This window comes from Scyliorhinus torazame, chromosome 12 (genome assembly GCF_047496885.1).
Source record: "Scyliorhinus torazame isolate Kashiwa2021f chromosome 12, sScyTor2.1, whole genome shotgun sequence".
Taxonomy (NCBI): domain Eukaryota; kingdom Metazoa; phylum Chordata; class Chondrichthyes; order Carcharhiniformes; family Scyliorhinidae; genus Scyliorhinus; species Scyliorhinus torazame.
The window spans coordinates 182,536,255-182,561,840 of record NC_092718.1 but is presented as its reverse complement, the minus strand read 5'-3'; the positions used below and the strand labels follow the sequence as shown (position 1 = coordinate 182,561,840).

At 50.3% G+C, this 25,586-nt stretch overlaps 1 protein-coding gene across 1 annotated transcript in view; it reads right to left on the bottom strand.

Moving 5' to 3' along the window:
- LOC140386776 (cytosolic arginine sensor for mTORC1 subunit 2) overlaps positions 1-25,586 on the bottom strand; it is a 289,471-nt gene that overhangs the window by 34,150 nt on the left and 229,735 nt on the right. The window contains exons 3-8 of the mRNA XM_072469469.1: positions 21,104-21,297; positions 19,589-19,721; positions 18,714-18,837; positions 18,271-18,381; positions 17,412-17,494; positions 11,243-11,337 (exon numbers count right to left, since the gene is read on the bottom strand). Coding sequence (XP_072325570.1) covers positions 11,243-11,337; positions 17,412-17,494; positions 18,271-18,381; positions 18,714-18,837; positions 19,589-19,721; positions 21,104-21,297 — 740 coding nt within the window. The remainder of the gene's footprint in view (positions 1-11,242; positions 11,338-17,411; positions 17,495-18,270; positions 18,382-18,713; positions 18,838-19,588; positions 19,722-21,103; positions 21,298-25,586) is intronic.

Below are 25,586 nucleotides of genomic sequence, written 5' to 3'. Positions count from 1 at the left end.
CAGTAGAAATCCATTGGTACTGTGTCGCGACCCCTACTGTACAAGGCGTAGAGTACGCTAACTTCAAACTCTACGTCCTTCCCCATCTCTGCGCTGCCCTATTACTGGGGCTCGACTGCCAGTGCCACTTTAAAGTTCGGCGGACCACTGCCCCCCCTCACCGTCTGTAGCCTCGCAACCCTTAAAGGCGCACCACCCTCGCTCTTCGCTAACCTCACCCTGGACTGTAAGCCCATCGCTACTAGGAGCAGATGATACAGGGCTCGGGACAGGGCCTTTATCAGGTCGGAGGTCCAGCGACTCCTATGAGAGAGGGTCATTGAGGCTAGTACCAGCCCCTGGAGAGCCCAAGTGATGGTCGTCAAGACTGGGGAGAAGCACCGGATGGTCATCGATTACAGTCAGACCATCAACCGGTACATGCAGCTTGATGCGTACCCCCTCCCCCACATATCTGACATGGTCAACCAGATTGTGCAGTATCGAGTCTTCTCCACAGCTGACTTGAAGTCCGCATACCATCAGCTCCCTATCCGCCCGGAGGACCAATACACTGCCTTCGAGGCAGATGGCCGACTCTACCACTTCCTCATGGTTCCCTTTGGCATCACCAATGGGGTCTCGCTCTTCCAACGTGAAATGGACCGAATGGTTGACCAGTACGGGCTGCGGGGCATGTTCCCGAACTTAGATAATGTCACCATCTGCGGCCATGACTAGCAGGACCATGACGAAAACCCCCGGCACCTCCTCCACACTGCTAAACTCCTGAACCTCACCTATAATAAGGAAAAATGCGTTTTCCGCACAACCCGCCTAGCCATCCTTGGCTACGTTGTGGAAAACGGAGTCCTAGGGCCCGACCCCGACCGCATGCACCCCCTCCTGGAACTCCCCCCCCACTGCCCCAAGGCCCTGAAGAGATGCCTGGGGTTCTTCTCTTACTATGCCCAGTGGATCCCCAATTACGCGGACAAGGCCCATCCACTTATTAAATCCACCATTTTTCCCCTGACGCCTGGGGCCTGCCTGGCCTTCAACCGCATCAAGGCAGATATTGCCAAAGCCGCAATGCACGCGGTGGACGAGTCCATTCCATTTCAGGTGAGAGCGATGCGTCGGACTTTGCTCTGGCCGCTACCCTTAACCAGGCTTTCTTCTCCCGGACCCTCCATGCCGCCGAAATTCGACTCGCCCCCGTCGAAAAGGAAGCCCAAGCCATCGTAGAGGCTGTGCGACATTGGAGACACTACCTGGCCGGCAGGCAATTCACTCCCCTCACTGACCAACGGTCAGTTGCCTTCATCTTCAATAACACACAGCGGGGTAAGATCAAGAATGACAAGATTCAGGGGCGTCATTCTCCGACCCCTCCGCCGGGTCGGAGAATCGCCGGGGGCTGGCGTGAATCCCGCCCCCGCCGGTTGCCGAAGTCTCCGGCACCGGAGATTCGGCGGGGGCGGGAATCGCGGCGCGCCGCTTGGCGGGCCCCCCCGCTCCATTCTCCGGCCCGGATGGGCCGAAGTCCCGCCGATAAATTGCCTGTCCCGCCGGCGTGGATTAAACCACCTTTTGAACGGCGGGACAAGGCAGCGTGGGCGGGCTCCGGTGTCCTGGGGGGGGCGCAGAGCAATCTTGCCCCGGGGGTGCCCCCACGGTGGCCTGGCCCGCGATCGGGGCCCACCGATCCGCGGGCGGGCCTGTGCCGTGGGGGCATTCTTTCCCTTCCGCCTCCGCCATGGTTTCCACCATGGCGGAGGCGGAAGAGACTCCCTCCACTGCGCATGCGTGGGAAACTGTCAGCGGCCGCTGACGCTCCCGCGCATGCGCCGCCCGGGGATGTCATTTCCGCGTCAGCTGGCGGGGCAACTAAGGCCGTTTCCGCCAGCTGGCGGGGCAGAAATTCCTCCGACGCCGGCCAAGCCCATCAATGTTGGGGCTCGGCCCCCAAAGATGCGGAGCATTCCGCACCTTTGGGGCGGCGTGATGCCCGTCTGATTGGCGCCGTTTTGGGCGCAGTCGGCGGACATCGCGCCATTTCGGGAGAATTTCGCCCCTGAGCTGGAGGATCCAGCTCTCCACCTACAACTACGATATCTTAGGCGGGATTCTCCGACACCCCGCCGGGTCGGAGAATCGCCGGGGGCTGGCGTGAATCCCGCCCCCGCCGGTTGCCGAATTCTCCGGCACCGGATATTCGGCGGGGGCGGGAATCGCGCCGCGCCAGTTGGCGGGTCCCCCCCCGGCGATTCTCCGGCCCGGATGGGCCGAAGTCCCGCTGCTGGAATGCCTGTCCCGCCGGCGTAGATTAAACCACCTCTCTTACCGGCGGGACAAGGCGGCGCGGGCTGGCTCCGGGCTCCTGGGGGGGCGCGGGGCGATCTGGCCCGGGGGGTGCCCCCACGGTGGCCTGGCCCGCGATCGGGGCCCACCGATCCGCGGGCGGGCCTGTGCTGTGGGGGCACTCTTTTCCTTCCGCCTTCGCCACGGTCTCCACCATGGCAGAGGCGGAAGAGACCCCCTCCACTGCGCATGCGCGGGGATGCCGTGAGCGGCCGCTGACGCTCCCGCGCATGCGCCGCCCGGCAAAGTCATTTCCGCGACAGCTGGCGGGGCGGAAATCAGTCCGGCGCGAACCTAGCCCCTCAAGGTTAGGGCTTGGCCGCTCAAGATGAGTAGGATTCCGCACCTTTGGGGCGGCGCGATGCTGGCCTGATTCGCGCCATTTTTGGTGCCGGTCGGCGGACATCGCGCCGATTGCGGAGAATTCCGCCCCTTGTATCAACCTGGGAAGTCAATGAGCCCCCAGATGCCCTATCCCGTGGTACATGTGCCAGCGCACAAGTAGACCGACCCCTAGGCCCTCCACAATGACCTCTGTCACCAGGGGGTCACCCGTTTTAAAAATTTTATCAAGGCTCGCAACGTGCCTTACTCCATCGAGGAGGTCAGGACCGTGACCAGGGACTGCCAGGTCTGCGCGGAATGCAAACCGCACTTCTATCGGCCTGACAGAGCACACCTGGTAAAGGCCTCTCGCCCCTTTGAGCGCCTCAGCACTGATTTCAAAGGGCCCCTCCCCTCCACTGACCGTAACGTGTACTTCCTCAACATCGTTGACGAGTACTCAAGATTCCCCTTTGCCATCCCCTGCTCTGACAGGACCTCTGCCTCCGTTATCAAGGCTCTGCACAGTCTTTTCACCCTGTTCGGGTTCCCCGCCTACATCCATAGCGATCGGGGTTCCTCCTTCATGAGCGACGAGTTGCGTCAGTTCCTGCTCAGCAAGGGCATCGCCTCCAGCAGAACGACCAACTACAACCCCCGGGGCAACGGACAGGTGGAGAGGGAGAACGCGATGGTCTGGAAGGCCGTCCTCCTGGCCCTACGGTCTAGAGGTCTCCCTGTCGCCCGCTGGCAGGAGGTCCTTCCTGACGCGCTCCACTCCATCTGGTTGCTCCTGTGCACTGCCACCAACGAGACCCCGCACGAACATATGTTTGCTTTCCCCATGAAGTCCACCTCCGGGGTCTCGCTCCCGACCTGGCTGACAGTCCCAGGGCCCATCCTCTTCCGGAAGCATGTGAGGAGCCATAAACCAGATCCCCTTGTCGAGAAGGTCCTGCTCCTCCATGCCAATCCACAATATGCCTAGATGGCACATCATGACGGGCGGCAGGACACAGTCTCCCTTCGGGATTTGGCACCTGCAGGTTCCCCAGCGACCATCACCACCACCCCCGCCCATACACCACCCCCGCCCCCTCCACCGACTCAACTGGGTGAAGAAGAGGACAACACGCTCCCGGACACGCAGGTCTCGACACCGGTGTCCACACCACAGCCGGGACTGAGGCGATCACGGCGGAAGATCAAGGCCCCCGACAGACTTGATCTTTAAGTTCACTTCACCCCCGCTGGACTCTTTTTTTTAACAGGGGGTAAATGTGGTAAACCACTGTATTGTATTGTATTGTATTGTTACATGCCTGGGCTTGTCCCTGCTGGCTCCGAACCACTGTTGTATATATATGTATTGTGGTAAACTGCCACTGTATTATATGTAATGTGTAAACCACTGCCTGCTGGCTCCGCCTCCCCTCGGGCTCGGTATAAAGGTGACTAGTCTCTGCCGCTGCCTCAGTTCGGGATCCGAGGCCAGGAGGCTTTCTGTTTAGTTTACTAAAGCCTCAGCTACGTTCACCACTCGTCTTGTGTTCATTGATGGCATATCAGGGAAGGTCCTCTGAGTGTTCATTGCCCTCCACCCCCCCCCCCCCCCCCCACCCTCACCCCCTGGACTTGCTGCCGACCCCCACCCCGCATTCTCCTTCCCTCCATCACTCATCTGTGGCCTGGGATCCTCACTGATCTTAGGTGGCCGGTGGGTGTACTGCTGGATGCAGCCAGCTCTCCCTGGTGGCCTTGCTGAACAATTAAGGACTCTAATTGGCCGCCAGCTCTCGGTGAGCGGTCTCTCTTCCCCCGGGGCGCTTGATCCCAGGAAAGGCCCATTGCTGCCCAGTTTATTGCCTGAGCGGCACTGAATGCGGTGGGCCTCCCTGAAAAGAGGTGGGGCGGGGCTCTGGTCGACCCTTCACCTGCCGGCCAATATCCCCCCCCCCCTCCGCAACTTTGTTGCCGACTTCAAATTCTGCCCTATGCCTGGACATCAGTGTGGACAGAATCTGGCTTGGTTGTGAAGCCTCTATATTGTCTAAACCTGCGCAAGAGACACATGCAGATGGCGAGCTATTGGAATAACTGTCAGCTCAATGAAACTGGCCTCCTTAAGAATCCTGATCCCTGTGTCTGCGTGGGTTTCCTCCGGGTGCCCCGGTTTCCCCCCACAGTCCAAAGATGTGCAGGTTAGGTGGATTGGCCACTCTAAACTGCCCTTAGTGTCCAAAAAAAGGATTGGTAGGGTTACGGGGATAGGGTGGAGGTATGGGCTTGGGTAGGGTCCTCTTTCCAAGGGCCGGTGCAGACTCGATGGGCCAAATGGCCTCCTTCTGCACTGTAAATTCTATGATCTATGATCAATGCTTTCAGAAGGGAAGAAAACTGGGGAAAACAATTCGCACAGAAAGAAGCTGAAGGAGGCCAGGACTTCCGGTGACAGGGATGTGCTGACTGGACGAAGAAAAGGTAGCTCTCCTGCAAACTCAAATTGTGGCGCTTTCAGCCCTTAACAGCCCGCCTTGGCTTTGCTAAATTCTGCCTGCTCCTTGGCCAGGTCCTGACACCAAGATCGAATGACCCTACCAGTTACAGGACCTTGTGTGCCCCTGGGGGGGGGGGGGGGGGGGGACACCACTACAGGTGGTGGGGGAATAGGGGGTGTAAACGGTGGGGAGGGCGCTCACAGGGACGAGGGGGGTGGGAGACAGACCCAGGGTGATAGCAAAGGGACAAGGGGAGGGAAGGCCGCTGGGCTGGCCACGACATATCGCACATGGGAGCAAGGAGCTGAAAGGCACCACAAACAGCCACTTTGGAGGGAGCCCCGGAGTGCAGGGCCCGGCCTGATGGTGTACACATAGACGGCAGCCATCCTGGGTGGCCCTGGACAAGGGAGAACCCCGGAGTGCAGGGCCCGGCCTGATGGTGAGTTTGGTGACCACGGCCAATTTGGATGGCTCCCTAAAAAAGGGAAAGCGAGGAGTGCAGTGGCGCACCCACAAGGTAAGTATTGTTGACCCCGCAGGAGGAGGGTTGACAGAAACCCCCCATCAGAATAGTCACTGGCACGTCAGGGGAATTAGTGGCCCAGTGAAAATATCCAGAGTCTTCTCCCATCTGAGAAATGTGAAAGCCGACATAGTCTTCCTCCAAGAGAGCCACCTGAGGGGGAAGCTCCAACTAGGGGTAAGAAAGAGCTGGGTGGGGCAAGCTTACCATGCGTGCTACGGGATGAAGGTTGTGGGGGAGGGGGCATACTGCTCAATAAGAGGACAGCATTTACAACGACGAGTATGGTTACAGACTAAGGGGGTCGGTACTTGATGGTTAGTGGTGTCATGGACGGTGGGCCTCGTTAAGGTATATGCTCCCAACTGGGATGATGTGGAATTCATGAAAAAGACCATGGCTGAAATCCCCGACATAGACACACACCGACTCATCATGGTAGGGGACTTTACCTGTGCACAGGAGCCACGGGCAGCCAGATCAAACCCCAAATCGTGGAAAAAAAATCTAACATGGCAAAGGAACTGGGAGTGTTCATGGAACAGGTGGGAATAGTGGACCCATGGAGGTTCACACACCCAGGGGGAAAGGCAGTCTCCTTCTTCTCCCAGGTACACAGGAGCTACAGGAGGATTGACTTCTTTATGGTGGGGAAGGCGGTGCTTCCAGGGGTAGTAGGAACGGAGTACTCTGCAATTATAATCTCCAACCATGTTCCACACTACATGGATGTGAGTTTGGAGTTGGACCAGCCCAATGACCCCCATGGAGGCTGGACACAGCCCACCTTGCTGATAAGGCATTCTGCGTATCACAAGCCATAGACGGGTATGTTACCAACAATCAGAATGGGAAGGTCTCACCCTTCACGTTCTGAGAGGCGCTGAAGGCAGTGATAAGGGGAGAAATTATTGTGTGCAAGGCACACAGAGATAGGAAAGAAAAGGCGGCTAGGCAGCAACTGGAGGTGGACTGGCAGAACTCCGCGGGCCGACCTGAGAGCAACTGGTGGAGGGGAAGAACCTACAAATGGACTTTGACCTGCTCTCCACGAAGAGAGCAGTGCACCACCCCGCCAGACACAGGCACCTTTTATGAACATGGCGACAAAGCAACCGCCTGCTGGCTCACCAGGGGAAAAAAGCAGGCAGCCACGAGGAAAATAGCTCAGGTTCAGGACAGCAACGGCAGGCTGGTCGCCGAGCCAGAGATGGTCAACGAGGCCTTTGAGTCCTTCTACCGGATGCTAGATACCTCTGAGTGCCCCCCCCCCCACCCCCCCCCCCCCCCCCTAGTTCCTTGACGCACTGGACATGCTGGTCGTGGAGGAAGATAGGAGACGGGGCCTAGAAACACCATTAGAACTGGAAGAGGTCATGAAGAACATCAACTCCAGGCAGGCAGAGAAGGCATTGGGCCAGATGTTCGCAGACTCGCTGGTAAGGGGCACACTGCCGCCAACACAAGCACAAGCCTCAATATCGCTGTTACATAAAAAGGGCAAAGATGCTATTGAGTGCGCGTCCGTCTCGCTACTCAATGTAGATGGAAAAATCCTGGCTAAGCGGTTGGAGAGATGTGCAGTAGAGGTGGTCACGGAGGACCAGATGGACTTTGGCAAGGACAGATAGCTGACATAGAGCATCAGGGGCGGGATTCTCCCCTACCCAGCGGGGCGGGAGGTCCCGGCGGGATGGAATGCCGTGAACCACTCCGGCGTCGGGCCGCCCCAAAGGTGCGGATTTCTCAGCACCTTTAGGGGTCAAGCCCTCACCGCGAGGGGCTAGGCGCGCGCCGGAGTGGTTGGTGCGCCGTCGACCGGCTGGAAAGGCGTTTGGCGCCACGCCAGCCGGGCGGCGGAAGTCCACACATGCGCGGGTGCGGCAGCGGCCGCTGACGTCATCCCCGCACATGCGCGGGGGGGGGGGGGGGGTGTCTCTTCCGCGTCGACCATGGTGAAGACTGTGGCCAAGGCGGCGGCAAAAGAGTAACCCCACGGCACAGGCCCGCCCGCGGGTTGGTGGGCCCTGATCGCGGGCACCCCCCAGGGCCAGATCGCCCCGCGCCACCCCCAGGGCCCCGGAGCCCGCCCGCGCCGCCTAGTCCCGCTGGGAAGAGAGGTGGTTTGATCCTCGCCGGCGGGACAGGCATTCCAGCAGTGGGACTTCGGCCCATCGCGGGCTGGAGATTCGCCCGGGGGGGGGGGGCGTCGACCGGCGCGGCGCGATTCCCGTCCCCGCTGAATATCCGGTGCTGGTGAATTCGACAACCGGAGGGGGCGGGATTCACGCCAGCCCCCGGCGATTCTCCGACCTGGCGGGGGTCGGAGATCCCGCCCCAGGTGTCTGCTGAACGTGATAATGACCCCATCCGGGTAGAGACAACAGAGGTGATCATCTCCCTGGCTGCAGAAAAGGCCTTCGTCAGAGTCGAGTGGAGGTCCCTCGTAGCGGTACTGGAATTCAGGGTTCACCTCCTGGGTGAAACTCCTGTACAACGCTCCTACGGCGAGCGTACGGACAAACACCACCAGCTCTCTGTACTTCCAGCTGCACAGAGTCACGAGACAGGGATGCCTGCTGCCCCCGCTGCTGTTTGCTCTGGCAATCGAGCCACTAGCGATCGCCCTCGGAACGGCGAAGGACTGGAGGGGTATCCAGAGGGGGGACAGAGAGAATAGAGTCTCACTGTACAGGGATGACCTGCTCCTCTACATCTCAAAACCCACAAGTCAGCATGGAAGGGACCATGAAGCTCCTAAAACAAGTTCAGAGCCTTCTTGGGCTACAAACTCAACCTGAGCAAATTTGAAATCTTCCCGGGGAACCTACAAGGAGGAGAGACAGAGCTGGAGGGACTCCCATCCAAACAAGCCCAAAGCAAGTTCCGCTACCTGATGATCCAAATTGCCCATGACTGGACACTGATCCACAAATGGAACCTGACAAGTCTGGTGGACGAAGTCAAAAGGTACTTGTCGAGGTGGGGCCCACTCCCACTCTCGCTGGCAGGGAGAGTGCAGATGATCAAAATGAACGTACAGCCCAGGTTCCCCTTCCTGTTCAGATCCCTCCCGATCTAGACCCCTGAGGCCTTCTTCAACATAAGCCCAGTGGTGGTAGCCACGCTCCGAACGTGGTGTCAGATGAGGCAACACTTTGGCCGAACCAAAATGTCCACTGTGGCTCCCATCTGTAACAACCACAGGTTTACGCCCGGAACAATGGATGTCACCTTCAAAACGTGGAGACAGGACAAGAGAACTCTGATGGTTAGACACATGTACACAGACGACAGAGTAGCGACTCTGGAAGAACTCACGGAGAGGTTCCAACTACCAAAAGGGGACATACAGGTAAAAACTCCCTCCACAGGAAAACGACGACCTACCCCCAGATAGCAGGACATTCGCTAGTTGAGGAACCGTTGGACACGGGCAATCTAGGGAGGGGGAACTGTGAGGACATGTATGGGCGAGGACTGTTAAAGGAGATACGCTCCCCCCGGACGAGACAAGGGAAAAATGGGAAGAAGAACTAGGCATAGAAGTAGGGGGAGGACTCTGGATCCAAGCACTGCATAGGGTGAACTTCACCTGCACATTCACAGGGCTGAGCCTAATGCAGCTAAAGGTGGTGCACAGAGCACACCTAGCCAAACCCCGAATGACCAGGATGTTCCTGGAGGTGTAGGATAAACGATGCCAGGGAGGCCCGGGCAACTGTACCCACATGTTCTGGACCTGCCCCAGACTTATCGGATTCTGGACAACCTTCTTTGAGGCAATATCCAAGGTTGCGGGAGTAGGGGTGGAGCCATGCCCAAAAGTGGCGGTCTTTGGGTTCTCAACTCTTCATGGGCACGGAGGGGGCTGATGCCTTAGCCTTTACCTCCCTAAGCGCCCACCGAACAATCCTGCTCGGCTGCCGCTCCGCAGAATCGCCCACCGCTGCTGTCCGACCTGGCGGAATTCCTCCAACTGGAGAAGATAAAACCTGCCATCTGGGGGTGGGAAGAGGCCCTCCACAGAACATGGAAGCCATTCACTAACTTGTTCCAAAACCGGCAGCACGGTAGCATAGTGATTAGCACAATTGCTTCACAGCTCCAGGGTCCCAGGTTCGATTCCCGGCTTGGGTCACTGTCTATGTGGAGTCTGCACGTTCTCCCCGTGTGTGCGTGGGTTTCCTCCGGGTGCTCCGGTTTCCTCCCACAGTCCAAAGATGTGCAGGTTTGGTGGATTGGCCATGCTAAATTGCCCTTAGTGTCCAAAATTGCCCTTAGTGTTGGGTGGGGTTGCTGGGTTATGGGGATAGGGTGGAGGTGTGTGGTTGGGTAAGGTGCTCTTTCCAAGAGCCGGTGCAGACTCGATGGGCCGAATGGCCTCCTTCTGCGCTGTAAATTCTATGATCTATGACCTGTTCGTAGCCAGCAACCAGTAGAGCAAGGAGGGAGGATACAAGGACAAGCCACGGAACATAAAGGAAAGGGAAGGGGGTGGAGAAAGTGGGGGACGAAGGCCCACCAAAACGAACACGAGGGACAAGATACAGCAAGCTGCAGGGGAGGGGCCTGAGGGAAACCAGAGTGAAGAACAAGAACACACCGGTTAATACACGTTGGGGCCACGCTGGGGAGTACAGCAGAAGCAGATCAGCCAAAGGCGGACCATGGCCACAAAGGGAGGGGGGACAAGTGTATGTAGAAATATAGATAATGATCTCTGCTTGTTCCTGTTTTCTTTTTTCTCTTTGGTTTTTCTCTTTTGTAATTTCAATTTTTTCTCAGTTGTTTTGGAAATGTATTAAGCGTGGTACTGCGAATTGCAATTTAACTTTCAAACTGATGTGTGAAACATATAAACTGTGAAAACCAATAAAAACATTTAAAAAATAAATAAATAGTGACCAAAAAAATTGAAAACTCTGGCCAAGAATGCGGGCTTGGCGTTCTTAAAAACTAACTTGCACAACTGGAAAATATACGGCACATTGCAAACCGGAACAGCAGAGTAAACAAAGCTGTGATGGGGAAAATCTGCAAGGGAACCATTTGCAAACTGCACTGTGGAGCAGAACAGGATATGGATGGGTAAAAATTCCTCGCGTTATCTGCAGGGTTCAACAGCTCTGCACTTAAAAGGGACAAGAAACAGCAAGCGCAGCAAAAAAAGAAAATTGTGCAAGCTTAGTTCCTTCAGTTTTACGCTTTACCAGGCTAAAACAATTTGCAATGATCAATCTGCTGATAAATCACTCTCAATACCGAGGGGCAGTGAAGCAAAGAGCAGGCATGCAAACAGAAAAGAAAAACAACATTTTACTCTAATGAACTGGCCAGGGTTCAGCAGATTAACCTTGTCAGTAACATCAGCTTCACTCAGTCCACATTCAACAAGCAAGCTCTTGAGTGTCTTGCGGGATCCATGCTGGGTTAAGGGAGAATAAATAGTTTTAATAAGCAACAGTAACGCAAAGTGACAGGTCTGTTTTTCTTTCAGAAAATAACACTGTGGTATGTCCTTTTGTAGCCAGGTTGTTTGGAAACTTACCAGGGCATGATCAAACTTAAACGTACTGATGTAGTATGCGGGGATATCAGCGGCAGCCAGGGGCTCTGCAATCTGGGCAACGATTCCACATTCATCTGGCGGAAGAGGTTCAGTTTAACACTCAGCACTGAACAGCACACAGCAGTAAACAACGCACTTAACAGTAATTCCTTCAAATAACTACAGCTTCTTTTCTTTCTGTTCAACCCAGCGAGGATTATTGTGCAGAGGCAACATCCTTTATGGAGATTTGCTTTGGGAAGTTCTCTTCTTACTAAACAAAAAAGCCCTCAGTTTAAGTGGGGCAGAGCAGAGTATTGTATGTTTTGTCCCATTTTTCTGTCTTGTCATTCCCTCCCCCCGCCCCCCAACAGTTTTCTATGCTCCTGTGCTGACTTTACTGGGCTGCGGCTTATGAGTATAGGCAGAGCTCACTCCCCTCCGTTCCTTACTATTGTCTGTGTGTAACCCTAAATTGTAAGTGTCGGCAGGTTTAGCACTGGAGGGCATCCCAGCTCTGTGCATTTGAAATCCGTACCGTAGGGATCTTGCAGAAGGGAGAATGTGTCTGTAAAGGGAGCAGGACATACCAGCTGATTAGCCCAAGGGCTTTTAGTGCCCCAACTACTGCCCCACCTGAGGGCAGCTAACCCAGTACAGACTAGAGTTTGAATCTGGAATCTATCGAAAAAGCTTATGAATTATATTTTCAGCTGTTTCCTAATGTCCCCGAAAGTGATTCAAGATTTAGAATCACAGATGGCGAGTCACTTTATGAAATATTAAAATAGGACATCAGGAGATATGCTTAGGTCAAGAAAGCAGCTTACACAGGTTCAGATAGTTAAACATAAACACAAGTACACACGATGTACTAAGCGACTGACTGGAAATAGAATTCTGTGGGGCACCCGGGCCAGGAATAGAAGAAGGTGGCAGAATGTGGTGAGTGGACCTCATTTGGAGGGCTGCTGTTGAATCTGGTCAACGTGCCACAAAAAACAAACACAGGCCTGAGAGAAAGTGCAGAGTGTAAACAGGATCAGGTCTAAGGGAAGATTAGAAAAGCTTAAGCTCTATAAGGTTTGAGCAGGAGGTCGTCACAGGGCATCTTCCGGAAATGCACAAAATATTAAAGTTGAACCCCAAATATAAATCCAAAGAGAGAAAAGCAGAACTACAGTATTAGGTGGAATTTCTTTAAACTGCGGTGAACATTTGGTGCAATCTGGCACGCAAGGTGGCAGAAATATTACGCATGTTTGAAATGTGGCTAGAATTATAATAGGACTGAGAGGATAGAGATGGCATGCACTATGGTAACTGCAAAATGCAACATTAATGCAGGCTATCACGACAAAATAGCAGATTAAAATACAGTGAAAAGAAAGCCAAATACATTATGTGGAATTATACTATATGATAATATACTTTGGTACTTTTCTGACTTGTATCCTTCCATTCTTTTACTATTTATTTTAAAGGGATATTTATTTTATTCTCTGCATCCCTCTGCCTTCATAATCACACCTACCGATCCCCAGGAAGAAATGAAGAGATGAGTATGAATAGCTTGATTGAACTTGGATCCACTCTTAATGGTAAGAATCGGTAAAACCTGAACACAGCTAAATATTTTATTTAGAATTGGAGCCAGGATGCCGTCCCTTTAGAGCAATACATTTTCCTTGAGTTTTATTTTTTTGTAACATTTTAATTTGACTTGGGATATATATGTCCACTGGATTTTTAAAAAAAAGCACAGTCTAGCCAAATTTCAACCAATACACGCATCTTTGTCATGTTTATTTTGAGCTTCCCAAACTAGCTGCCCTTGGAGTGAGTATGTTAAAACTGACAAATAAACCCTAATGGCATTGCCCCAAGTCTTCAGAAGCCCAAATAGTCATCCAGCCGACATTTTCTGTTGAGTTTAAGAAAGAATGGGACTTGGGAAAATTAAACCAATAAAGAAAGTGAACTTTTGAACAAACAATCCTGGGATCAAACTTGTTGCAATCAGCCCCAAATACCACAGCATCATAAGAAAAACAGCAGCCAGTTGAACAGTTGAAGACTTTCAGGTACTTCTCGAAAACCTGCCTCTTATTTACATTAACATTTTTAAAAATTGAAAGGTTTGTACTGAAAGGGCTGAAAATTAATTGCATCAATACTTCTTGTCAGAGACGGGGGAGTGATGGTTCTCGACTAAACGAGAATCCACACTGGGACGTGAGTCATACAAAGCACATATCTTCAAATCAACAAAGGATATGATTTAAAAAACACCAAAAAGGAACCTGGCAGTGCAGGTTTAAAATTTGTGTAGGTTAATTAAAAAAATTCTTGCTCCTCAGAAAGCATGTGATTCAAATACCTTGGTGATGTGACATAGAAGAAAAAGATTTGAGAGATTTAGGATTAATCTAACGGTCTGTGGAACTTTACAGTTTTGAGAATAATATGACAACTGACAGACAGACTTTTACACGAGTGCATTGCTTTATTTCCATTGTTGTGAATGGTCACTTCACTCAGCAGCGTTCCCCACTTCCCACACAATGAAAAATGTCCTGTTTTGAGGGGATTTGTGTAATTTTAGGGAAGGGTCCCCACACAGATTAGACAATAGCAAAGAACTCCAGATGCAGATTGACTCCGGCCAAATTACTCAGCATACATCATTAGCAGTGTACAGTCACCATGATTCATTCTGTTTCGTAAAATGATAGGTATGGATATGACTGAGTTCACTCCCTCCACTTTGCTGTGTTCACAAGCAGTATGATTCACCACAAGAACATTCTTCTTAAAATGCTTGCATTATACAAATAATCAGTACTTAATGACTACTGGCATGCAAGTTAAATCATTTTAATTAAAAATAGATGCAACATCTTAAAAACCCAAATGTCAAGTTACATTAAATCTGTGGAAAAGCCCTACAATGTTCACATATATCCAAGTTAAAAGTACCACATCTTAATATTAATGAGGTCTTTTGCCTCTTTTAGGTTTTGCACCGTTTGCCAGTGACCTTCACAGGGTTTGGTACCAAGGGGCGATGAGATATTCAGCCAGCAAATTCCAAACAATTCATATTTATAGGAGAGCCTTGGACAATGTCCTAAATGTGAATATTTGACTCCATTTTAATATGCTTGTGCGTGTGTGTGTGCGAGAGTGTGTGTGTATATATGTATGTGTCTGCATACATGTGTGTACATAAGTGTGTGCCCCAGAGGGGGTGACAGATCATGTGCAGGGGATGCAGGGGGTAGTGGGGTAGCAAGAGGCCTCAATATTGAGGACCATCTAAGTTTGTGTGTGTGTGTGAGGGGGAGTGAGGGTTGAAACTGTCCTGAGGATAGTATATACCTTGTTCTTGATGGAGGGAGGGAGGGTAAACAACACAGAAGATTATCCACCTTGGTTAAGACTGTAGAAAGGCATGAACTTTCTACATTGCATCAAACGCTCCTTTCCAGTTGGAGGTTTAGTGTTCATCCTAAAACCGGCAAAAGCAGCGGGGAGGGGGATTCTCCTGCCATTCTCGCCAGCGGGATCTTTCCGTCTCGCCAACTGCGAACTCCTACCATGATTTTCCTGTGGGCGTGGGGTGGATTCAATGGGAAATCCCATTGACAACGGCAAGACCGGAAGATTCCACGGCGGGCCATCACCTATTCCTGAGCAACAGGTCGTGGGGGCGCTGAAAACCACCCCCCCTCCCCCGGAAAGTTTCAATAACTACTGCACTGAACAAAGTCAAGGTTGACCCAAGTCCAGACTGACATCCTTCCGTAACATTGTCTTCTTCAGCCTGAGACCATAGCTCATGTTGTCCACCTGAGAACACTGGAAACTCACCCCATGAAGGGGAAACAGATTTGATTAACTGGTATGGCCAGGATTAAACACTATTGTTTGGAGTCCATTGTTTCAGTGTCCACAGTAACAGGCTGCTATTGCATGACCCTTGATAAATGATGGTCAAACTACCAGCACCAAAATAACAATGTTCTGCACAAGAAGTCCCTATTCAAGGTTATAATGGCAAAACCCCTTAAAACTGGGTCAATGTCCCCAGAGCTTGGACAAACTCTGTGAAAATGTGTTGCGGGAATTGTGTTTTGTTGTTGAATTGCACATTCTTCGACATGAAGCAAATATCCCTTGCCTGCTGACCTACAAATATAACTCGACTATTTTAAGATTCTATTTTGTCAGCACCGTACATAAAAATAGAAAATCAGCTCTGTTGAGATTGAGAAGTGACAATCAAAGAACTTCTGAATCAAAGAACTGGGTCTCATTTTGACCTGTTCAGAATGCACTTCGCGGTGGAGAATGAATAAATCTTAAATGTTCCACTACCATGGGTAGGCAGCTCTTTTCAAATCCAAATCAGTGTTGTTGCCTGTTTGAGGTAACTGGACAACAGATGCAGTAGCTGACACTGCGACCCAGAAGTTAGTTGTTTGAGATCGCTAACATGGATTAGGATTTCCCCAGTCCCCTTAAACATCCTCCTTCTACAACTGCAAATTTTCCCAGCTCCCAACACCATTGTCAGGGCAGCTCGGTAGCATGGTGGTTAGCACAGTTGCTTCACCGCTCCAGGGTCCCAGGTTCGATTCCCGGTTTGGGTCACCGTCTGTGCGGAGTCTGCACGTTTTCCCCGTGTCTGCATGGGTTTCCTCTGGATGCTCCAGATTCCTCCCACTTCCAAATATGTGAAAGTTAGGTGGATTGGTTGTGCTAAATTGCCCATAATGTTCAAAAAGGTTGAGTGGGGTTACTGAGTTACGGGGATAGGATGGAGGTGTGGGCTTCGGTAGGCTGCTCTTTCCAAGGGCCGGTGCAGACCCAATTGGCCGAATGGCCTCCTTCTGCACTGTAGATTCTATGATTTATTGCCTCCAAAGTAGCTAAAATTGCACAATTCTACAGCTCGGCGATGGTGCATGATACAGGGTCGTCATGTGCAGCTGTGGGGTTGGGGGGGGCGGGGGTGGGGGAGTTAAGTGGTGGGGGCAGAGGCTTGAAGAATGGAAAAGGTACAACAAATGGTTCCTATACCACTTATGTGCAATTCAATGATATGTATCCAATGGTGAAGCATAGTGGTAATTGGTAATCCAGAGGCCCAGGCTAATACTCTGGGGACCTACGTTCAAGTCCCACCATGGCAGCTGGTGGAATTTAAATTCAATTAGTAAAATCTGGAATTGAAAGCTAGTCTCAGTAATGGTGACCACAAAACTGTCAATGATTGTTGTAAAAGTCCATCTGGTTTGCTCATGTCCTTCAGGGAATCGTACTTGGTCTGGCCTACATGTGGCTCCAGGCCGACAGCAATGTGGTTGAGTCTTAACTGACCTCTGAAATGCTGAGCAAGCCACTCAGTTCAAGGGGCAATTAGGAATGTGCAACAAATGCTGGCCTTGCCAGCGACGCCCACATTCCATGCAAGATTTCTTTTAAAAATCAATCAGTCTACACCGAGTCACACAATTTTTCTTCAGGTATTTTTTTTTTTTCATTTTCTCCCCTTTCACTTTCCTGGGCCTCTCCACATTGTTGAGAAAGTGGAAAACTAAACCTCCCCATTGGTGCTGTCTTACTATATCAGCGCTTCGGGCATGGGAGGTGAATCAATCAGCCTTTGTCCAGAGACAGGAGTGGGCCTCGCCGTCGAGTAAATAAGTGGGGCAGGTACTCTGTGTCCCATTTCGGAGTTTGACTGATGTCAGTGCAGCTGCCACCCAACCTCTGGAAGTAATGCAAGTGCCTGCGGGCTCTTTGTTCACTCTCCAAATGGTTTGGTAGGCAGACAGAGTTGCCGCAAAGTGGCAGGAGAGAGCAGCAAGAAAAATAAATGTCTTCAGTTCTGTTACTTTTACTTGGGGAAAGACCGAATGCAAATCAAGAACCGTCACGTGTGGAAACTTCAACCTTGGTGGGTGCCCATAACTCAGGTGGATTGTCCGTTTTTCTCCACATCCGTGTCCAATTTTCCTTCTCATTAACTTTAATAGAAAGGGAAATTCAGCGTGGTGGATGACAAATATGTAAAAGGTTTAAGCCATGTAAAACTGATCCACTTTACTGACCAGCACAGTTGAGATAGATTTTTGAGGCAAACTCCAAGTTAGTTACATACCAAACCCCAAGGGTTGTCCTCCTATCCGAACCATCTTCCATAGTTCACCAGATGCACTTGTAAACAACAGATTGTTTGGAAACCTGGAATAAGATTGGGAAATAAATCAGCTTTAATGCATATAAGTCTCTAATTTTGCATTTAAATAAAGTCAACTCCAAATAAAAACATAAATGGATATATGGCTCTGACCCTGATATAGAGCAACTTTCCTTCCTGAGCTGGGTGTGTTCTTCATATTGTTGGGTGAAGGGGACAATGGTTCCAGTATCCATGATGCTTGCAATCTGAATGCTTCTAATGCTAATGGCAATTATAAATTTGAAGTGAAGGTTTACGGAGCTGCCAACTCGCCTAGAAATGTGCTCATCTGATTTCACGCAGTGGTTAATATAAACCCTATAGATACATATTTAGAAGCAAACAACATCGTTCTTGGAGGTTGAACATAAAGCCTGGAGTTTGTAAGTGTAAAATATCAGCTCCAAATCTCTTGGGGCTGGAGAGTGCATAAGCTGCGTTTACAGTGGACGGGTGGTGAACAGGGTAGAGGAGCATGGTGGCTGGGTGCTTGTAATATTGACCAGGTCCCATTCTGCCAGGATTCTGTTAGATCATAGATCTAAATTCTGGTGATGGGGGCTGTGGGCGGATCTACCGTCCACTCCTTCCATGCTAAGGGATTGTGCGGTGGGAAATTCCCGCGAGTCCCAAAACATTACCTCCCTTTGCGTCCTTGAGAGGGTTTAGCGAAGCTCATGCCAGCTGCGATTTAGCCAAGGCCCCAGATCTTCCCTCGAGTAAATGGTGAGGAATAGTCACTTATATTCCGGGAAGCTTGATGAACAATTTCTAGTACCTTTGTTGTGTCTGCACATCCATCACCAAGGAGATGTAGCCCTCAATGAGGGAGAAGGAGAAGAAACGTATATGACCATTTTCATCACTGCCTATTGCGGAGTCTTTCATACTAGAAACACAATGAATACATATTGAGGTCAAATTATCTGTTACCATCTAACAAGCTTCAACTAATGTCTATAATATTTATATTTTTCATAATCAAGCATTTTCATTGATTAAGAATTCACATCAAGGCATCTGTTTTATTTATTGTTTACAGAGAACGTTTTGTTGTATGATTATGTACAATATACACGTTTACGGATGGAAACTTTACAACGCTTAATTTGATTTGAACCTCTATATTCCTCATAAAGGACACAAGATTTGACTGCGACTGTTGTTGCTGAAGCAGTTGCTTTTTTGGAATCAATGTTTTTTGCGATATTCCTAACTTACCCATTGGAATAAAACATGACATCCATGAGGAGAGTAGCCACGGTTGGTAAGGTATCGGGGTCCAAGCTGGTTACACAGAACTTGTTGCTGGGACTGGACAATGGATGAATGACAGGCCTTTGAACTGTGTGACAGATAAACAACAGCATGCCTTTAAGCTGCTGAGCAATGACGATTATTGCAAGCTGTAGTACGCTAGCACTGACAAACGGAAAGAGATTAGAAGTACAGCAAACACTTTGTTCTGCTATTCCATAATTAAAGAGCAGGAATGCTCTATAAACATTTCAATAACTTGCATATTTATCAGCTCCTGAAAGGTTTTCCTATATTCTTTCTCCCCAACCACATGTAGGTCTACCAAAGGGCTATCCATTAAGTGGGTATGCTGAGGGATTGTTGATTCTCATACCTTCCTCTCATTCAGCGTAAATAAAAGAGCTTCTGTAGATCTCACTGGTAAAGTACCACTTTACTACCAGCATTTCATCCTGGCAGAACACAAAATGAATCGGAGCCATCAGGTCTTGCTGCTGACTGCGATGGACTGGGCTCTTTTTTAGCTACAATATCCTTTTCTGTAATGTGGTGACCGGAACAGTGTAGTGTTTTAAGTTCATTCTGAATGCAGTCACACCAATGCTTTCTAAAGCGGTGATATTACCTCATCATTTTAGCTCAATGTTGACTTTTTAGTACATCTCGCCACCAAATTTAATTGGTCACTGCCAAGGAGCAAGAAGACGATGATTTTACCCTGCCATTTCTTTGCACACGATTAACACAGTAATCAATTCCTTCACACTGAACGCTTGGTCAGGTCAATGGCGGCAAGTGTATAAAAGTTCCCATTTATGTAGTGGGTGGAAACTCACCGAGTTTTGGCTTCACAAATCCATTGGTGATTCCTAAGTGATCAGCAGCAACTGTCTCCCCATTTACTACCCTGAGGATGGTAAATTCTGCTGAGAGGGTATGCATAACTAACGGCAGGTCTCTTTCCCGTACCTAAGAGTGAAACAAATAGAGAGGAATGTCAAACCCTGACTGATGCCATGGATTCTTTAATCAAGGCTGGGATGGGAAGATCGGCCTGAAATCAGTACGGTCGATAGATTTATGATATAGGTGAGGTGAGAGTGACAGCCCTTGACAAAGAGGCAGCATTTGACAGAGTATGGCATCAAGGAGACCTAGCAAAATGGAAGTAAATGGGAATCAGGAGGAAAACGCTACACTGGTTGGTATCACCCTCAGCCAAAGGAAGGTGGATGTGGCTGTTGGAGGCCAATCATCTCAGTCCAGGACATTGCTACAGGAGTTCCTCAGGGTAGTGTCCTCGGTCCAACCATCTTAAATTGCTTCATCAATGACAATCGCTACATAATAGCGTCAGAAGTGGGGATGTTTGTTGATGATTGCACCGTGTTCAGTCGTGTTCATAACTTCTCAGATACTGAAGCGTCCATGTCTGCAAGCAGCAAGATCTGGACAACATTCAGGATGGGGCTGAGAAGTGGCAAGTAACATTATTATCACACAAGTGCCAGTCAATGACCATCGCCAACAAGTGAGAATCTAATCATCTAGCCTTGACATTCAATGTCATTACCATCGCTCAATCTCCGACTCTCAATCCATAACATCCTAGGGCTTGACCAGAAACTTAACTGGACCAGCCATTTAAAGGGACTACAACAGGCATCAGAAGCTGGAAATCCTGTGGTGAGTAATTCACTCCTGACTCCCGAAGCCTGTCCGTCATCTACAAGACACAAATCGGATGTATGATGGGATACTCTCCACTTGTTGGATGAATGCAGCTCCAAAATAACTCAAGAAGCTCGACACCATCCAGGACAACGTTCTCAAAACCAGGCTTGCTGGATGTTAATAACGCGCTTCCCAGGAAGCTGTAGATCTAATCATAAAGTCTACACTGAAACGTACGCAGTCTTGGACACACAACATGCATCCAGGCAGAAAGTCATGGATGGAAAGAATCGGGTGTGAATCATTCCTAGGGTTTCCTTCCCCAATTTTGCAAACCCTAAGCACACACTCCACAGCTACATGTCTACTTCATGGTCTCCCAAATAAGCCCTTGTCACCATGTTTCTGCTGAACAGCATCTGAGAACAGATGTTCACTTGTTCCTGATGTGATACCTCCAGTCACATTAGAATAGGCACAATGTCTATCAGTGCTACAACATGATGTCACAGCAAGGAGTCCAGTGCTATTTATCTATATCCTCATTACTACAGATCATAACAAATGTGAGCTTGTAATAATTTAAATTGGTCGTTTATACTGTTCAGACATGGCACAAGGAAATAGAAGGCCGTGCTATAAAGCAGGTACACAATGTCAGAGCAGCGATATCTTACCAAGATGAAGTCTGTTTGATATGTGGAGAGCATGAACACAGAGATGTTATGATCTGCCAGTGGTGCAATCACTGACTTGGCAATCTTGGTGACTCCAATTGGCTGTGAGCTGGAGAAACTCCCACCACCGGATACGACGTTTAACGCCAGCCATGTCTCGTCTGCTACACTCAGGAGATCTGACCCTGGCAGTTCTAGAAAGGTAAGAAGGAGAAAATCATAACTTTTAAACAAAGAACCGTGCAATTTGTGGTACTGAAAGCTAATAAGAAAAACCTATGGTTAGCAACCAGTCAGCAGTCTTTGCAAAAGTCGATAATGCACAAAACTGCAAGAGAAAAGGAAGTTTCAAATTGCAGTGAAATTTATCTTTGAGACCACCTGGTAACCAGAGAGACTTACTATTATTTTTAAATGCATCCACAATGTCTGCGCATAGCAATTGGAGCAATTGGGCGCGATTTAACAGAAATGAAACAGAGTCCCGTGTTGAGCACATTTAGCCGGGTGTTCCCAACACTGGGAGTGCTGAGAACAACCCTGCCATTGAACGGGACTCTGTGCCTCGGCGAGGAACACCCCTCCAGGGAAGCACTTAGACCCGTTTCTTGCTCCGTTCGCCAGTGTAGGAAGAGACAAATGGCGGCCCGATCTCAAGACGCCCTCCCACAGCAGCCTCCGGACCCCCCCAATGCCCCAACTCACCAATAAGGGTGTCATCAAGTCCCCCGCACCCATCCTCTTAAGGACAGGGTGACCCCAGGCCCGATCCCCACATGGGCATGATGCGACCTGGGCACCTTGGCATTGTCAGCCTAGCAGTGCCACCTGGCCAGGGTACTCCCAGCCCAGAGCCCGACCAACCTGGGGGCCCTGATCGCCTGGGAGACTTCCCTCAAGTGCCGGCACACCTGGTCCACTTTTGTGGAGACCAGTGCTAAACAGCACCAGCTTGGGGTCTCGGGGGCGAGACCATTAGGTCCCGGGCACTGGTTAGATCCGGTGTAGACATATCCAAGTGAGACTAACTGCTCACTTGAATATGCAAATCTGCATCATGATTTCAATGGGCAGGATCCAATGAGATCTCACAAGGCGTGACAAGGCCGGTAAATCTCGCAAGAGGCCTCTCGTGAGATTTACTGGCTTCGTCACTTACCAGGTCGGACACGAGGCCGATAGATCGCACCCGTTATTTCTCTATCTGCAGTCCCACTTAAGGACATCCTGAATGGTGTATGAACACTTAAGGCTGAACCATCATTCCACGTGTTGAAAATCAGTTCCAGAGGAGCTTGTTATGGTCATGCCTCTAAGTTAAAGAAACAGCGGCCTGCCAGAGAGCGTTTGGACTGTATCCAATGTAGATGTTTCAAACGAGTCTGCTGATTAATTAATTACAACGGTGGTAAAACAGTAGAAACCTAAATAATGAATGAATCCTCTTGCTAATGGGCCGGTTGGAATAAACATGGAACATTACTGGACACACTGTGACACTGCCATTTACACAGCCAAATTAACATTTTAGCACTAACAAGACTACCCGTGGTGCCGCTCTTAGACAAACTATGGAGCTTGCATTTTCCAGGAGCCTCAATGACAAGGACAATTCAAGGCAATATTTTACAGTGTGTAGCAGACCTCAAAAATCCTCTAGACCATCCAGCTACTCAAATTTACCCAGGCATCTGAAATGCATCTTGAACAATGGTGTAACTATCGCGATGAATGAATCGGCCTCATTCTGCTGTTGCTCAGCTGGGACTCTGGGGAAGTGCCGAGGTTGCCGGGATAGCTTTTATCTTCAAATTACCACCAAGATGGTTAAAGAGCGCCAGAGGAACTCCACAAATTGAAATCCGCGACGGGGATCGCGAGCATTCACTTGCATGATGCTTATCACAGATTGGAAAGTCTTCTCCTTTTCTGCTGAAGGATTGCCTCTGGCCACACTGGTGCCATTTACGGACTCCTCAATTCCAACCCAGCTTCCCTTCCTCCCACCTTTATGCTACCCGCATAGATTTATTCTTTATGTAACTGCGTTTATTGAACTGCAGTGGGTGAAGCAGACAATTATTTCCAGGAACCAATCAAAAATAAAAATATTGTCACTACCTCGGAAAACTTGTCTCACAAATTATTTCCCATAATCTTTCTGCAGAAATATGCTCCTGACCTTATCTCCCCTACCAACAGCTAAGGTTTTGACTCTTTTGTGAGGAAGACCATAGTGGGTGAAAATGAAAGAAAACGGAGACATATTTAGAACAAAGAATCCAAAACAGTGCAACCAGTTTGCACCAAACCTCCGAAAGAGCACCTCACCTAGGACCACTCCCCCTGCCTTATCGCCACAACCTCACGTCATCTGCACATTTTTGGACACGGTGGGGCAATTTTAGCTCGGCCAATCCATCTGACCTGCACATCTTTGGAATGTAGGAGGAAACCAGATCACCCGGAGGAAGCCCACGCGGACACTGGGAAGAAGTGCAAACTCCACACAGACAGTCACTTAAGGCTGGAATCGAACCTGGGTCCCTGGTGGCTGTGAGGCAGCAGTGCTAACCACTGTGCCACTCAGTCATTTTTCCTCACCTAGAACAATGGGCGGGATTCTCCGCGAATGGGCGGGGCGGGCCACTCCTGCGCCGAGGAGTGGCGTGAACCACTCCGACGTCGGACAGCCCCGAAGGTGCGGAATCCTCCTCATCTTCAGGGGCTAGGCCGGCGCCGCAGTGTTTGGGGCCACGCCAGCCGGCGCCAAAGGGCCTCGACCGGCCAGCGCGAGTTGCCGCATGCGCAGGGGGGTTCTTTTCCGCACTGGCTATGGCGGAGGTCGACAGCGGCCGGTGCGGAGGGAAAGAGTGCCCCCACGGCACAGGCCCGCCCGCGGATCGGTGGGCCCCGATCGCGGGCCAGGCCACCGTGGGGGGCCCCCCCGGGGCCAGATCCAACCCCCCGAGGAATCTGCAGGCCGACCGTGGAGCCAGGTCCTGCCGGTAAGGACCTGTTGCGATTTACGCCGGCGGGACCCGCTGAAAACGGGCGGCCACTCGGCCCGTCGCGGGTCGGAGAATCGCTGGGGGGAGCCGCTGCCAGCAGCCGCCGACCGGCGCGGTGCGATTCCCGCCCCCGCCAAAACCCCGGCGCCGGATAATACGGCAGCCGGCGGGGGCGGGATTCACGCCGCCCCCCGGCAATTCTCCGACCCGGCGGGGGATCGGAGAATCCTGCTCAATATCTGTATCACACATTGATAATACTCTGCTATTTGCCTTGAATATCTGCTCAGCGAAATCAGTCGCTAATTCACTTAAGGAAGGCACGGCAATTGTGGCTTGTGGTCTTAAAGGGGACACACCATGTCGGGCAAGCAGCACTTTAGCAGCAATTTATTGTCCAGTGGCCCCATACTAAACCATGATTTCCTCCATAGTGAGCATATCAGAAACATTTGCTGCTATATAATTAAGAATGCCAATTACATTTGTTTGTGCTTCAGAGAGTGGGGAATTTGAAACGCAACGGATAATATCTTAGTGTAAAATTACTTAAAGATTTGAACATTAAATAATAGGCCCAATGGACCAAAACCAAATACTACCTGCAGACAACAACTTGGTCAAAGCAGGTGTGTGCTGATCTGTCTGGAGTCAAGAATTAATCATGCTTTGCGCTCTGTGGGCAAAGACTGGAGTAATGTTCTGAAAAACCAACACTGTGCCAGTGGTGGATTGAGTGGTCACCGAGTTTCGTTGACCAGTTCTGTGTGGTAATATGTGCATCAGCAATTAATCCAAGAGAGTGGATGCTCGTCAACTGAAAGATTCCATTCGCACAACAAGCAAAAAAGGCAAGAAAAGCCAATAGTGTCACACTGCAGGGGCCGATGTCAGGCAAACGGGGCTTGAAGGAATCCAACAACATTTTTATTTGCTTTTTACCCCCCCCCAACTTTTTATTGTTCTTATTCAAAGGTAAGACATGTTTGAGAGAGATAACGGTTTGAATGTTGTATCCATTACCCACCTGCAGCAACTCCAGGGCAGATGTAGCTCTGTTGGCCTTCTCTCCAACTTCTGAGAGTTTATCTCTGACCAGAATGACAGAAGAATATCCTTTCTTCATCTAACATGCTTTCATTCTTCAAATTCTCCTTTTTTGGGGGAATTAAAGCTTGTGATTCTCTGCCCTACTTCCCTTCTAGTTATTGCAGGCTCACAAGGATAATTGCTTCCCCCCTCCCTCCCAATTAAGGGGCAATTTAGCGTGGCCAATCCACCTACCCTGTACATCTTTGGTTTGTGGGGGCGAGACCCGCGCAGACACGGTTAGAGACACGTGGGATCATAATTGATAGCAGTGGCTCATCTGGTGAATGCTTGAGTTCCTTCACTGACAAAGAAGCTTCGCCCGAGGTAATAGCATGGCTCAGGCGCAGCCAATGAATCTGATGGTTCCGGGTTTAAGCGTG